The 15,341-nt window shown below is 38.4% G+C and overlaps 1 protein-coding gene across 2 annotated transcripts in view; it reads right to left on the minus strand.

Annotated features, from left to right (window-relative positions):
* The window catches only part of Atp2c1 (ATPase secretory pathway Ca2+ transporting 1), a 114,516-nt gene that overhangs the window by 56,057 nt on the left and 43,118 nt on the right, over positions 1–15,341 (minus strand). For both annotated transcript variants that reach the window (XM_038321352.2, XM_038321354.2), the window contains exons 2-3: positions 4,107–4,217; positions 1,687–1,803 (exon numbers count right to left, since the gene is read on the minus strand). In XM_038321352.2, coding sequence (XP_038177280.1) covers positions 1,687–1,803; positions 4,107–4,217 — 228 coding nt within the window. The remainder of the gene's footprint in view (positions 1–1,686; positions 1,804–4,106; positions 4,218–15,341) is intronic.

A 15,341-nucleotide genomic window follows, 5' to 3' on the forward strand; every position in this document is an offset into this window, starting at 1 on the left:
GTGGCCTCTTATACTATATATGCTGATGCAGTGCCTGCACTCGGCCTCTTTTCCGGCCTCTCTGTTCGGGTTGCGGATTTCAGTTTCTGATCTTCGTTCCAGCAATGGACTCTGATTTGTGAGTTTACCCCTAAATAAATAACCATCTATTTCTCAATTCTGAGCTAGTGTGGAATTTCTTTTAAGCATCCTTCTTCAGACTAAAGCATTGGGTAAACCACAGAACCCTCTTTAGTGTTAAGTGCTAACCATCACACCTTGGTGGAGAGCCATTTACCAGCCCTAAGAAAAGCTCTGCCATGATTCTAATTAAGTATGTCACTTCACAGGAGAGTACCAGACAGATGTTTACACAACAACAACCTCAGTATTCTCCTAAAGAAGAAGAACCATCCACTACTGTATGACTAATAGATGACAGATGTTAACTGTTATATCTCAGGCACTGTTTAATTCTTACAGGAATCCTAAGAGTCAGGTACTCTGGCTAGAATAACAGGATCAAGAAAGAAAACAATTCAATTACATTGCCAGTCAAGTGTGATAGGTCCAGATGAACTACGGTAGGATTTCCTTATAGTAGGGTGCAAATATAAAGTTACAACTACGAACGGAAAGCACCAGTCATTCAGTTCTTTATACAACCATGTGCACAAAGCTTATGGCATTAGCTGACGCTCTCTTTTAAACAAGTTAAACCCAAACTTTCTAATACCTTCACAAAGTATTTCTTTGTTTAGCACACCAAACTTTTAACTAGTTAAAGCCAGCCACAGAATCTTCCAGCTTTTTACACTAATGCAATTGTTACCAAATTTTTAAAAGCTATAGTAAGCCTTTGCTAAAAATTAAAATAAAGGTAATTATGAATGACTGTAAGTTTACTATTTCCTGAGGTCATAACCAATGGAGGCAAATAGAAATCACAGAGTTGATAAGAAAGGTATAACATACTCTGGCAGTTAGTATTTAATTATGTATTTAATAATTTTTACCTGCAAATACAGCATTCTCCTATCACTATGAAGCCTAAGCTCAGCATCCACAAAGAGGTCACTGTCTAAGGTTGTTTATATAGAAAATGTTGAACATTGATACAGAAAATGCTGCCCTGTAAGTCATAGTCACTTTTCAATTTTGCCTAAAATCAAATGAAAAAAAATCATGCTGTGGGATAATGCTCTCATACCCTGTAATGATTAGTCACTCATAATGGTTTAATAAAATGCTGATTGGCCAGTAGCCAGGCAGGAAGTATAGGCAGAACAACCAGATTAGGAGAATTCTGGGAAGAAGAAAGGCAGACACAGTCACCAGCCAGACACAAAGGAAGCAAGATGAGAATGCCTCACTGAGAAAAGGTACCAAGCCATGTGGCTGAACATAGATAAAAATTATGGGTTAATGCAAAATGTAAGAGCTAATTAGTAATAAGCCTGAGCAATAGGCCAAACAGTTTATAATTAATATAAGCCTCTATGTGTCTATTTGGAACTGAACGGCTGCGGAACCGGGCGTCTACAGAGTCAGAACTAAGACTATAGAAATTCCAACTTAACATGCAAATTTTTAGGGGAAGACATTACAAAAATATTATTTCCTTTCTCTGTAGGTAAATATCAGGGAATTCACAACCAAAAAAGTCAATGTAAGTTACACCACAGAGATGGAGGGGAAGTATCTTACCTGAGAAATATACTTCTTCCATAGTGGTTCATCTTCACTAATATCAAACTCATTCCAGCCATGGAAGGCTCGCCTATGACTAACTTCAGATTTGTTTAAGCCATTCTGAAGATCAGCCTATTAAATTTTACATTAAAAGTTATTTAAAATGTTGGCAGAGAGCAAACAGACACAAAAGAACACTTAGTATATGATTCCATTAAAAGAAGCTTTTTTAAAATGTGCGTGAACATTCTGCCTGTTTTGTGTATCACATTCTTGCATTGCCTGCAGAGGCTAGAAGAGGACACTGGATTCCCTGAACTAGAGTCACAGACATTGGGAGTCACTGGGTGGGTACTGTTAACTGAACCTGGGTCCTTGGCAAGAACAGGAAGTGAGTGGCCTTAACCACTGAGCCATCTCTCCAGCCCCTAATAATTACAGAAAGTGTACCAGAGGTTTTGCATGGGACTTGCAGTCATAATACTCAGACAGGGTTAACTATAAAGAATGATCATTTGTTGGAGGACAACCTGAGATACACAGTGAGTTCTAGACCAGCAGTCTGAGCTACAGAGTATGATCTTGTTGGTCACATTTGTCAAAATACATACTTAAAACAAGTGCAGGGTGAACTTACTTTTATTTTGGTAAGTGGGTATATCAAACTGCTTCTTAAATACTTATTTATATCCACAAACTAGTGCTGTGTTCAGATTTGATCTTCTCTTTACCACAAATGGCAGTAAATGAAGACCTTCCCAGCTAGTCAAGGTTCTGAGAATAAGTGACTTCTGAGAGCTTAGCATTAAAGAGAACACCCAAAAACACCCCTTCATGGAAGCCAAACAAGTAGAGGAGGGCCCAGAAACACCATCTTACAGGTATGGCATACCTACTATCCTAGGCCACGGCACTCATGAAGTCACAGCAGCTATAGCTGCATGCATAGGCCCTAGGCAACACTGAGTCAGTAAATATGCAGTCACAAACTAGGGTAGGGGTTCATGGAGCCCCACTCTACCCAGGGGACCTGATAGCAGTCAGGAGTTGACAGAGAAGTCATTGTTATCAGTGATATAGCCACTAGTGAGTTATCCTTGCTCTTGTGCAGCACCACACTCAGCCTACCCAACTAGTCCTAGCTAACCCGTGGGGGCCACAAAGGGAAACAAAAAGCATAGGAAGTGGAATGGGGACCTGGTGGGAGAAGGTTGGTGCTGGTGAGTAGAGAGGGTAAAGGATGAGTGTAACCAGAATATATTATACCCATGTATGAAATTATCACAGATTAACTTTTTAAAAGTACACTGATATTTATATAAATAATATCTCAATAAGCAACAAGATGGTGTTTTCTTTTTCTATGAAAAAAGGAATAAATGTAAACCATAATTCATATGAACTTTAATTAGATTTTAATTATTTTTTTCTAAAATTTGTGTCTCCAAAAGAATATTCAATGGGTTACATGTACCCTTCCTTTTCTCTGAACTTACCAACTGAGATTTATTTTTTTGCTCCTATATTATGTTATATCAGAATGAAAATTTTGGTGTCTCAAATTAATCAAAATAATAAAGTTAACATGAACTTTTTCATGTCTTGGGACATGTCTTATAGTTACCATCATAATTTTAACAATCATAAAAAATGAAATTACAACATCCTAGAAATGGCTAATTTCCCTGGTCAGAAAGTTGGCAGAAGTTCAGTAATCAAGCTTTCTAAAACTTAAATTTATTTAAAATAGTGGTTTTAAAACTAAGTATAAACATACCAAAATAAAACTTGCTAAAAATGGATACCAGTGTCTTTGGAACAATTAAAATGGGTGAATGAAAGATATTCTTTTCTTCATGTTACTAGACGGTACTTTTTAAAACTAGGAAGAGACTGAAATTATATAATTAACACTTATTTGCAAACCTGCACTTGTACTTAGCTTTCACTTTACCTTAGAAAAATCTATTTAAATTAAAAAAAAAATCCTGGTGGGCATGGTGGCGCAAACCTTTAATCCCAACACTGAGGAGGTAGAGGTAGGCAGATCTCTGTAAATTCTAGGCCAGCATGGTCTACAAAGAGAGTTCCAGGACAGTCAGGGCTGTTACACAGAGAAACTCTATCTTGGGAAACAAACAAACAAAAAAAAAAATCCTAACACCTAACCATTATGTTACTAATTAAATTACTTTCCCAATCCAACTGATAGAGAGCAGACAGCGCTGGCCACACTACTCATCTTGAGCTGTGCCGCCCAGCCCCCACATAGCCATTACTCCAGCCACATTTCCTGTCATGTGCAATGTTTGCCTGGGGCTATTACGCTAGACAGCACAAACCAGTATTTCTGTCATTAAAGACACAATAGGTCAGCACTGACCTAAGCTAGATGGCTGCTTTACACTTCCCACCTCCTCCTCAGCACCACTTACTTGGAGAATGCCTGCGACCTCACTGACCGGTAGCTCACTTGCTTTCTTTGACGTCAATACAGGAATCATTGTTTCATTTTCACCATTAGGTATTTTTTGAAAACGTGCAACCTAGGAATAAAAACAAAGGAAAATTACTTGTATACTAAACAACTGGAATGTAGTATAGAATAATAAATTAAAATCCTAATATTCACGGCAACTTACTTTCCACTTAGGAATGTATACTCAGATTAACAATGAGTATCTAAGGCAATTCAATACTAACATTTTCTTGAAAGCAAATTTCAAAATCTTGAATACCTATTAACATAACGTATCATCCAAAATCAACACATTATATTTTTTTAAAGATGCTAATTCTCCAGCGACATAAGATTAAAAAAATAAAACAAATGCCTTTCCTGTCAGATTCTGATGATTATGCACAATTATAATCCTATAACTCATTATGTTCAATCTGAGGAACAGGAACTGCTAAGTCTTCTCCCTATGAATTGCTCCCATGCTCTCACTTCTCTTCCGGGACACCTGGCTACCCTTCCACACATCTCAACAGCGTGCAAGACTTCAAAATAATTCTCAAACCAGGAGGAAACTGAGCCATTCAAGAGACGAGACAAACAGAGGCAGCTGGCTGGTTAGGAACACACAGAGTAAGAGGCAGCAATGATGACAGCTATTTCATACAATTTTATAAACAAATACCCAAATGTTTAATCACAATTCTGAGTTCAGTCCTCAGAACCCACAGAAAAGCTGAGTGAAGCAGTGCACACTTACAATCCAAGAACCAGGAAGGTGGAATGGTGGATTCCTTGAACCATCCATCCTAACCTAACCGGTGAGTTCCAAGTTAGTGAGAGACCCTGTATCAAATCCAAAGTAAACTGTATCCAAGGCTGGCCTCTGTCCTCCAAACGTCATGCACCCACACACAACAACATACACACAAAGACAGCACATGAACTACTCAATTATTAAATGTGCTCATTCACTTGTACCATTAGCTCGTTACATCAATACAGAAGTTAATTATCAAAATAAGCTAAACGTACAGTGATGTTCAAATTAAAATATATTTCTATCATTAAGCTACTGGCTGGATGTGCAGCTCTGTGGTGGAGTGTATGCTGCATGCCTAACATGCTAAGACTCTGGGTTAGGCACCCAACATGAAAAAAACAAAGTTATTGAAAACTGCCAACTCTGACACTCAATACACAGGATAAGAGCCTTATTCAAAATTTTCAAGTAATCTTTTGGCAAATGGTCCCTATAAAGGGTCTCCATTTGAGAACACTTTATATAAAACCCTTCAAGGGCATTCTATTGGCCCAAAAGAGCTGAAAGTCTCAAGAAGACAGACTTCACTTGCTACAGGCTGAGACAGTCAGGGGGTGTGATGACAACGCTCTAAGCACATCGAGGGCTGTTTTGAGACGTCCTCCAACTGCAACCACATCTACTGTCTCAAGTGTGTTCACAAGGGAAGGAGAACTAAACACCTAGAAAGCAAAACATCCGAGCCCTGCCCCAATGCTGGATGGAGTTTATTAGCTTAGGATTTTGTAGGGGTGAGGAGTGGAAATGGGGTCTCTCTACCAGGCTAGCTTGAACTCAAGAGATCCTCCTGCCTCTGCCTCCCAAGTGCTAGGATTAAAAGTGTGCAACACTCCAACCCACAAGAAGCAGAAATTAAAAGATAAAGTAGTCTATTAGTATATTAGCAATGCTAACTTTGTCCACATAAAGAAAGGACAGGGACTAACCTAAGGGTGAAAAATGATCTCATTATCCCATTATATGAACACAAACTGAGTTCAGGACACACAGTTTAATGCATTATGATCTTCCAGTCAGTTCAGGAACTTTCTGGAAAACCTGTGTCTGTATTTGAGGAATTTTATTTTCAGTTTTTATGTTTGTTCTTCTGAGCATCTGCTTTACTTCACCTCCAAAACTTTATAGATAGACAAATGCTTCTAACATATCTACTCTGCTGGAATAAGCGGTTTGCAATAACAAGTCATGCTTTCCAACTAAAAGGAAGAAGATAGTAGCCTTCAAGTTGTTAGGATTAGGAACTGGATTTCCAGGGGAGGGAGGAGACACATATCTGTGTCAGAGATTCTACAGGGCTGACAAAGTAGAATTACAATTTCCATAACTGCAGAAAGATGGAATATTGCAGAGACAAGCCCAAGTTACATTGAGCTTCTATTAGCCTTTTAATAGCTATTTACTGCCCATCTCTGGTTCCGACTTAACACCTTATGACTACCAGGGAAATCCTTTCAGAATGAACAGACAAGGCACTAATTTCCACCAACCCAAAGACTAAGACTATTATCGAACAGACATAACAGTATAGATGAATAATGCAGATACGAGATGGAACAGTACAAATGAAGACCACAGTAAGACACCACTTTGAAATACTAGACTCCACTAGAATAGTTACAGTCAAAGGACAAGAAAAAGATTACAATGCTGATGAAATGCAGATACAGTGGAGCCGCCTACTCTGGTGTGGCTGTTCAATGTGTATCTATTACAGGACCAGTTCAACAGCTGCTGCATGTTATTCTCATGTTATTAAGCAAGCATCTGATCTTTCTTAGTTAAATGAAATGTTATTTTTAAAAGACTGAATGACTTATTAGTGCTTAATTCTGAGAATTACAAAACATAAAAAGGCACGTGCCTTTAATCTCAGCATTCAGAAGGCAGAGGCGGGCAAATCTCTGAGTTCAAGGCCAGCCTGGTTTACAAAGTGAATTCCAGGATAGCCAAGGCTACGTGGAGAAACTGTCTTGAAAAACCAGGAAAAAAAAAAGATCAAGTTCAGCTGAAGGTAAATGTATCTTAAGAGCTACTGTGACTAGCACAGCTTGTTTAAAGAAGTTCACTGTCTTATGGTCTCAACTGTCAAATATGCTTATCTCCTACTTAGTCTTAAACTTATCCTAATAGCTGGAAGGTAGCTCAGTGACAGAGCCTGCCCTGCAGCTGAGACTCTGGTCTTAATCTCCAGTGGGGCGTGGGGAAGGCACCTGAGCTTCAATTTAAATTCCCTCCTCAGAGCTTTCATTTTTTTGAACTACATTTTGGACCACTAACTCCAGCAACAAGTAAGCCTTTTACAAACAAAAGCCCACAGATACAAACACTCCTTCCACATCGATATCCTACAGAGCAAATTAATTCAAGAGATCAAAATATTTAGAATGTGTAAATAATTAAATGTTAGTCGTATATGCATTAGACTCCTTCAGAGTTCCACTGAAGCCAGATTTTCATTTTACAGAGTCCAAGATTTTATTTTAATATTTATTTTTAATAATAAGCACTGCTACATAGTTTCTAATCTCACCCATATCAGAACTACACAGAAGCTACTGTGCCCCTAAAATTCATATTGAAGTCCCCAGCCCTTAAAGTGATGGAATTTAGAGAGTCCTTTAGAAAGTTAAATAGGTTCTGAGAACAATGTCTCCAAGGTAGGTTTACTACCAGACACATGAGAGCAGCAGAGGAAACCCTCTCCTGGAACTACATTATGTAGAACCTCCTGACAGGGCTCCTCACCTCCAGAACCTAGAGAAATAAATGTGTACTGTTTAAGCCTATGAGGTCTGCCATGCTCTACTGCATCAAGAGAAATGAGCTAAGATGCAGGCTTTTTATGCTTTTTATAAACATAACCATGCAGCCACCATCTCCAGAGCATAAATCATTAGGTCTTAAGTGGAGCCAAAACATATTTAGTTTTAAAAATTCCCCTTGCTGAGTCTAACATGCAGCCAAAGTTAATAATCACTGACTTCACGGCAGAAAACACGGGTCCATTTTAAGAACGTGAAGAAGGTATATTATAGACAGAAGAAAAAAAGCAAGATGATCGCAGGTCCAAATAAGAAATGAAGTTCACAGTGATCTCCAGAAACCAAGCAGACTTACTCAATTTAAAAACCAATTGCTTCACTAGCTGGGGATACAGGTTACTTAGCAGGATGCCCCATCCATCCCTACCCCACCCCACACCCACCCTAGTTCAATCTCTAGAACCACATGCTGGTGCATTCTTGTAATCCCAGCACTCCTGAGTTGGAAGTAAGAAGTCATTCTTTATAGAAAGTTTGAGGACAGCCTAGGATACATGAGATCCTGTCTTTAAAAAAAAAGTGCATTTTTGTTGATTAAAGCCCAAAGTCAAGGACACTAAACAATTCGATCTAGAATAAAGCTTACATACATGAACACAATCCTGGTAGAATTTGTACTTCTGCTACCTAGATGTAAGCAATATATACAAAAAGGTCCATACATTATCATTTAAAATAGTAAAAATTTTGGTCCCCAAAATATCCAAACAATTTCCAAGCCCCACCCCCACAAATTCCTTTCACTGATGTTCTGGTTGAGGAAGCAGTCACACTAGCCCACACTGTACCACAATCCACTGCATGAGATAACAGCTTGGAGTAACAAGTATCAAACCAAACACCTTTAGAGCTTAAGACAGGACAACACTGAAGGCTCCCCCAACTTCAAATGCAGGGATTTGGGCGTCAACAAAAGTTAAATGTAAGCAAGGAGTTTTATAACTTTAAAAGAGGAAGGAATGGGAATCCTTCAGTTCGTTGTCCTCACCATTTACTAGTAAGCAACAGCAGGATTTATAAAGCAAGGATTTACTGTACTAACTGCTCAGCACTTCTGAGCCAGCAGGTCTGAGTGAGACCCAGAACTGCATCTCTAACAAGGTCTAAGTAGTAGGGATGCTTCTGGTACAGGGACTACACCTGAGAACCACTACAGTCAAGGTCAGACCTCAGCAACTCCAATTCATAATTCCATGTCTATGTTTTCCCAGCTGTGTGACCAGGAACAACTTGTTTATCTTCTGAGTTCCTTCCCTCAGTGAAAAACTAGGAAAATAGCTATTTTGGTTTTAAGAAGAATAAAAGTCAAACTGTTCATTTAAGGTGTGTATCAGAATATATTGAGAAGTATTCAAATTCTACAAACACTAGTACATATGCCTCATCCCATTCTAGATCTTCAGAAGGGTCTAACCATGTTTTTGACATCTTGGTATCTTTTGAAAAGTTTGTTTTTCTATCCAGGCTGCAGTTTCCCCTTCCTCCTCCCCTCCCAGCCACTTCCCCTTTGCAGGGGGGAGTAAGGAGGGAGCTGGGGCAAGGTGAGAGGGGAGGTGGGGGTTGGGAGCTCTCCCCTATCATCTCCTCCTCCATTTCTATTCAGAAAAGGGCAAGCCTCCCATGGATATCAACAAAACAAGGCATACCAAGTTGCAGCAAGACTAAGCACCTCCCCCTTATATTAATATCAATAGGTTTTCCCCACTGATTCAAGTAATACATTCTGAAGGGAAAGAAATACCAGTGAAGAAATGGTATATCCTTCTCAGCATATACTAACAGGCACAAGATGCTTTCTCTGGAATAAACTGAGTTCCTTTGCCCCTCCAAAATTCCTATACTGAAACCTTAATTTCCAGTGTGACTGTTGACGGTTTCTTCAATGTCACTGTATTAGAAATGGGGTCATTACAGAGATAACAGTGGCTCTACAAAAAGAGAAAGCAGAAGAATGAGCACCCAAAAGACAACGCCAGGGAGACAGCAAGAAGGTAGTTGTCTTAGGCAAGGAGAGGCCTCACCAGAAGCTAGTGCTGTAACTGTACAACTTTAGACTTCTAGCAAGAAAGTAATTTTTGTTTAAGAACACAGCAGCTCAGACATACTAATACAATGTGATTGTCCTGTTTACAGCAATGTGAATTTTGATTACTTTACTAAAATGGTTTACTTATGAGGTTGGGTTTTCTTGATTATCAAATTACTGTTTGGGGATTTATAATTAATGTATCTCATGTACGTAGTTACCATTAAAGTATGTAAAATATCAGGCATTTTATCATACTTTGCTCAATAGATATTTCTTTCCAGTAGTACTATTATAAGTTGTTTTGTTTATACAAATTACATGGACTCTTCAGGTTTCTTTCCTATTTCAATGTGTGGCTTTAAACACACGTATAGCCCCATTTTTATTTCATAGACCCTCTACTATTCTATGAATTATATTACATCACACAATCACTCTACTGCTCCCAATTGTGGCCCACAGGAAGCACTGAATAAACCGGTTTATAAGGCCTTCTGACCTGTGCGCACCAATTTTTAAGAACTTCCTTATTTTCTAGTGCAAGATGTTCCAAGATTACCTCTGTGTTTTCTTAGCCACAGCACTGGGATTAATCATTTCTCAAGCAAACTTTGGTTCCTTTTATTGAAAAGTAATATTTATAAGTGTTATGGATTCTAGGGCACCACAACAGAGTGTTAAGGAATTTTATTTACACGCACACACACACACACACCCATCATTGTTAATCCTGAGTACATGAAAACATAACTTACTTCTAACTGTAAAAACTACTCAAAAACAGAAGTGCTGTATCCCCGCCTCCATGCTTTCCATTTCTTTGCCATTCAGGAGTTTTTCTTGAAGTCAGACTTCAACATGAGATGCATGTTTTATGGTTCGTTGTTTGCAATTGTTGAAAAAATTATGGTTATTTGCAAACTCGCAGTGGTAAGAATAAGGAAGCTTTCTGAATAGCTGAGTGATGTTGGATATATACACTATTTAGTAAAAGGAAGGTACCTGCATTCAGACTTACCCTAAATCAAAGAAGAGGAAATAAGAAACCATGCACCTTATCTGTGCAGAAGGAAACAGAGGAAGGCTGTGTTGGAAACAGATTGGTTGTAGAGAGATGGAAAGAATGGCTCTCCTTGAATGTGACCCTTATAAACTCAATGTGCTGTATTACCTCTAAATAGAAAAAATTTTCTACATATACCCTTGAATAAAAGTCCCTACTAGTATACTTTAAAGTTAAGCTTGAACTTTTTTCTTGAACAAAGCAGTAAGAATTCAACAATACATACATTCTATTGTCAGAGTTCAACCATCTAATACCTAAACTTAAGGGATGTAGCAAAAGTAGTACTAAGAGGGAAGTTGATGGCAACAAACACATTTAAAAGAAAAAAGTCTCAAACAGCCTTACTTTTATACTTCAAGAAAACCAAAAAAAAAAAAAAAAGTTGAGAATATAGCTTGGCTAGTGAATACTTGTCCAGTACACACAATACCCCGACTTGAAGCAGGAAAACCACATTCAAGGTCATCCCTAACTACACAGAAAGTTAAAGGCCAGCCTGGGTAACAGAAGACCTTGTGTAAGAGAACAAGAACTCCAAGGACAAGGAAAAGAGGAGAGGGGCAGAGAAAGAGGGTAAAAGGAAGAAGGGAAGAAGAGGAGGGGGAGGGAAGGAAAAGGAGAGCCAAAGTAGACACAAAGATTAGAACAAAAACAAATGAAATCAAAATGGGTGGGATCAACTAAGAGTTGGCTTTTTAAAATGATAAAACTGGCACATCCTTTACTAACAGAAAAAGACTGAAAGTCAGAAATGAAAAGAAAACCCATTATAATCCTGGAGACAGAAAGACAATAACTCATAGAGAACTACTATCAACAACAGTCCACTTATTAATTGAATAACCCAGAAGAAATGCGTAAACTGAAATAGAGCAGGGCCCAAAAATAAGTCTGTGCATATGCTGTAATTGATTTTCAACAAGGGTTCTAAGACTATACAACAGGAAAGGTGTTAGGAAAACTGCTAACCCACAGTGCAAATAACAGTGCAAATAAACCCACTCCTCATCTTCTACCGTCCAGATACTACAGAAATGGAGTCCCCAGCCTAAACTTATGATCTGAAACTGTAAAACTCTTACAAGAAAACAGGGAAAACTTGGTGTCACTGGTCTTAACAATTCATGAACTTAACATCAAAATCAAAAACAACAAAAATAAGAAGTGAAACATTATCAAACTAAAAAGCAAAATCTATAAGCACAGAGAAGGGAAAATATTAGGATTAAAAAGAGCCTACGGCACAGGAGAAAACATCTGCACACTGTGAATATGCAAGAGGTTAATCTATAAAGTACACAAAGAATACTTAATAAATCAGCGGATACAAAACCTAGTTACTCCATTAGAAAATAAGCATATAAACAAATATTTCTTCAAAGAATATATATGAATGGCCAATAAGCACATCAATATGCTCAATATCATTAATAGTGAGGGAATAGGATCAAAACCACAGTGAGATATCTAACACCTAAAAAGATGTAACAAAATACAACCCAAATGTCAGTGAGCCCCTGAACACTGTTGGTTTTATAGTTTAAATATGAAATTCTGCCACAAGTTCATATGTTGACTGGTTGGTCCCCAACTCTCTTGGTCCCCAAGTGCTCCGGAAACAATCTTTTTTTGAGTCTTGATTAGAAAGAATTAAAATCAGATCTCAAATACATTAGTATTCCAGTGTTCTTCACAGCATTATTTATAAGGTAACAGAGACAGGTGTGGAAACACCCTAAAAATCCATCAACAAATTGATATAGAATATGGTATATGCATACAACATTGGAAAAAATAAATTCTGTAAAATATCAGAACACAAACCCTAAGACCACTATAAGCAAGTAAGATAGATGCACAAAGACAAACACTGCAGGATTCTATTTACATATGAGTGTCTAACACAGTAGAATTCATAGACTCAAAGAATAAAGTGGTAGATGAGGGGATGTTATTAATAGCATAAAGTTTCAGCCTCAAGGAAATCAAATCAAAAACAGTGTCCATAATCAACAAATGGACACTTAATATCTGATAATAAGGTGCACCGTATGTTGTGTTCTTACCATGTGCTGGGTAGTTTTTCGTCAATTTGACACAATGGAGGGGAATTTAAGAAAGAGAACTCAATTAAGAAAACATCCCAGGTAGGCCTGGCCTGTAGGCAGGCTTGTGGGACATCCTCTTGATAAAGATGTGGGAGGGCCCAGTCCACTGTGGGAGGTGCCAACCCTGGAAAGGTGATCCCGTATTTAAAAAAAAAAAAAAAAAAAAAAAAAAAAAAAAAAAAAAAAAAAAAAAAAAAAAAACAGACAGAGCAAGCCAAGAGGAGCCAGCCAGGAAGCAAGGCTTCTTCCTGGTCACAGCATCCAGGTTCCCCTCTTCAGTTTCCTGCCCTGCCTTCCTAGATGATGGACTGAGTAAAATGCAAGCCAAAGAAATCCTTTCCCCCAAGAGCTGCTTTCTGTCCGTGTTTATCACAATAGAAAACAAAACAGAACATTACCACAAGAGAACATTTTAAGAAAATTTACGTATGCAAAATTACACCTCTTGATCCCAAGTTTGAGCAGCTTTATGAATTCTCATAGTAAAATAAAAGTGCTACATTTCAATTTCCAGCAGAGAGGGCACTTAAAGCAAGATTCTGAAACAGACTATAGTTTTCATTCCCAACTACTGGGACTGAACTGTCAATTATCTATAATCCAACTAAACCATGTCTGACTTACATAAAGCCAACAAACCAATTCCAAGATGCTTAACATTATTAGTTTGGGGAAAATACTCCTTACTCAGTTTATTCTTTGTAGAATCCCCCACTGTGCTTCGCTTCTGCCAACCAATGGCTGGCAATGGCCACTTGAAGGCACAATCCCAGAAATGAATTCAATCAGAACACACCAACAAAAGCTGTCTAGAAAACCAGTCCCCAACATGAGTAAAGGCAAAAGTGAAGTAATGATAAAGCGGCAAGAAAACACCACACGCGTTTTACAAGCAATAGAGCTCAGGAGTGCGTGTCAGGTGACAGAGAAAGCAAGCTAGGACACAGTTCTCACCTCATTGACTAGTCAGCCTGAATTTTACGAGTCTGGCAACCAACCGTTTTTCCTCTCAAGCAAAGGAAACCGATACTGCATTTTCTGGCATATGATGGTTCTGAGTTTGCTTTTGGTTGGTTGCTTGTTTAGTTGGTTGATTTTGTTTGTCTGTTTTGGTGGCGGGGTGGTGAGACAAGGTCTTCTGACTATGTAGCAACAGCTGGCCTGGAACTAGCTATGTAGACCAGGATGGCCTCAGATTCTGCCTCCCAAAACATCAAAGGTGTCTGCCACTATTTAAAAAGCCCTTAAAGAACCTGGAATATATAGGCGTTTCTATTATTCTGACTCTTTAAATTAAAAGAAAAAAACAAAACAAAACAAAACAAAGTCTAGGGCTGGGTATAGGTCAGTGGTAGAGTACGTAACACTCAGAAGAGCAGCAGCAGGAGTGCAGACGCAGTGAACAGGAAACTGAACGAGGACACAGTTCCTACCTGTGTTACTGCACACAGTCCTAAGAAAGCCCTTTGAAGAAGGTATTGCTTTTTTTTCCCATTTCATAGTTGGAACAATTAAAAACAAAAGAATAACTTATCCAGGGTAAAGAGAAACTAACAACACTAGTAAGTAGTATGAAAAACTGAGCCAATGTCAGACTCTCAACGATCTCTTAAGTCCCACAGACAGTATTTAAACCAAGCAGGTAACCCAAAAGCTTCAAAAAAACCAAACGACGCTCAGAACTAATTTAAGAAAGGTGAGACCAGCTTTAATTACAATCTGAAAACAAAATTTGCCTAAAAACAAACTCAGAATCAAAGAGTTTTCACCCTCCCACCTTCTTTTACACACACACACACACACACACACACACACGAAAATTCCTCTAACAGACTGAGTTTATGATTTCTGAAATTTATACAAAGCACACAATGATCACTTACAAGCAGGATTCATCTAAGAACTCTAGGATTATACTGTCTGCCAAAAAGACATTTTATCAACTCTGTCACACTGAAGCCCAAGGCCAAAAACTAGGTAATCACTGGCTAGGTGAGCCTATAGTCCTAACAACTCAGTATACTACATGTTTCACTAGGCTGCAACCTGTTTAATACTTTATTGACAACTCAGATAAACAGTACTTATCCAAGATGACATCAATATGAGGCTTTATTATGGAAATAAAATTCAAAGGCGCTTATCATGATGCACCAATGTGTAGAAGCAAAACACTTCCACTTCCTCTTTGCAAAAGTAAATACGGATTTATTACACATAACTGTAAAAACCGACTACTAAGTACCGATGGAATGGATCTAGAACAGCACTTCAGGCAAACATGAAGGTGAGCTTTATGCACCACTTAAAGGCACTGTGAAAGTCTCTCCTCGGTGTGACTTCAGTCCTAGAAAGGCAAATACC

This window comes from Arvicola amphibius, chromosome 3 (genome assembly GCF_903992535.2).
Source record: "Arvicola amphibius chromosome 3, mArvAmp1.2, whole genome shotgun sequence".
NCBI lineage: Eukaryota > Metazoa > Chordata > Mammalia > Rodentia > Cricetidae > Arvicola > Arvicola amphibius.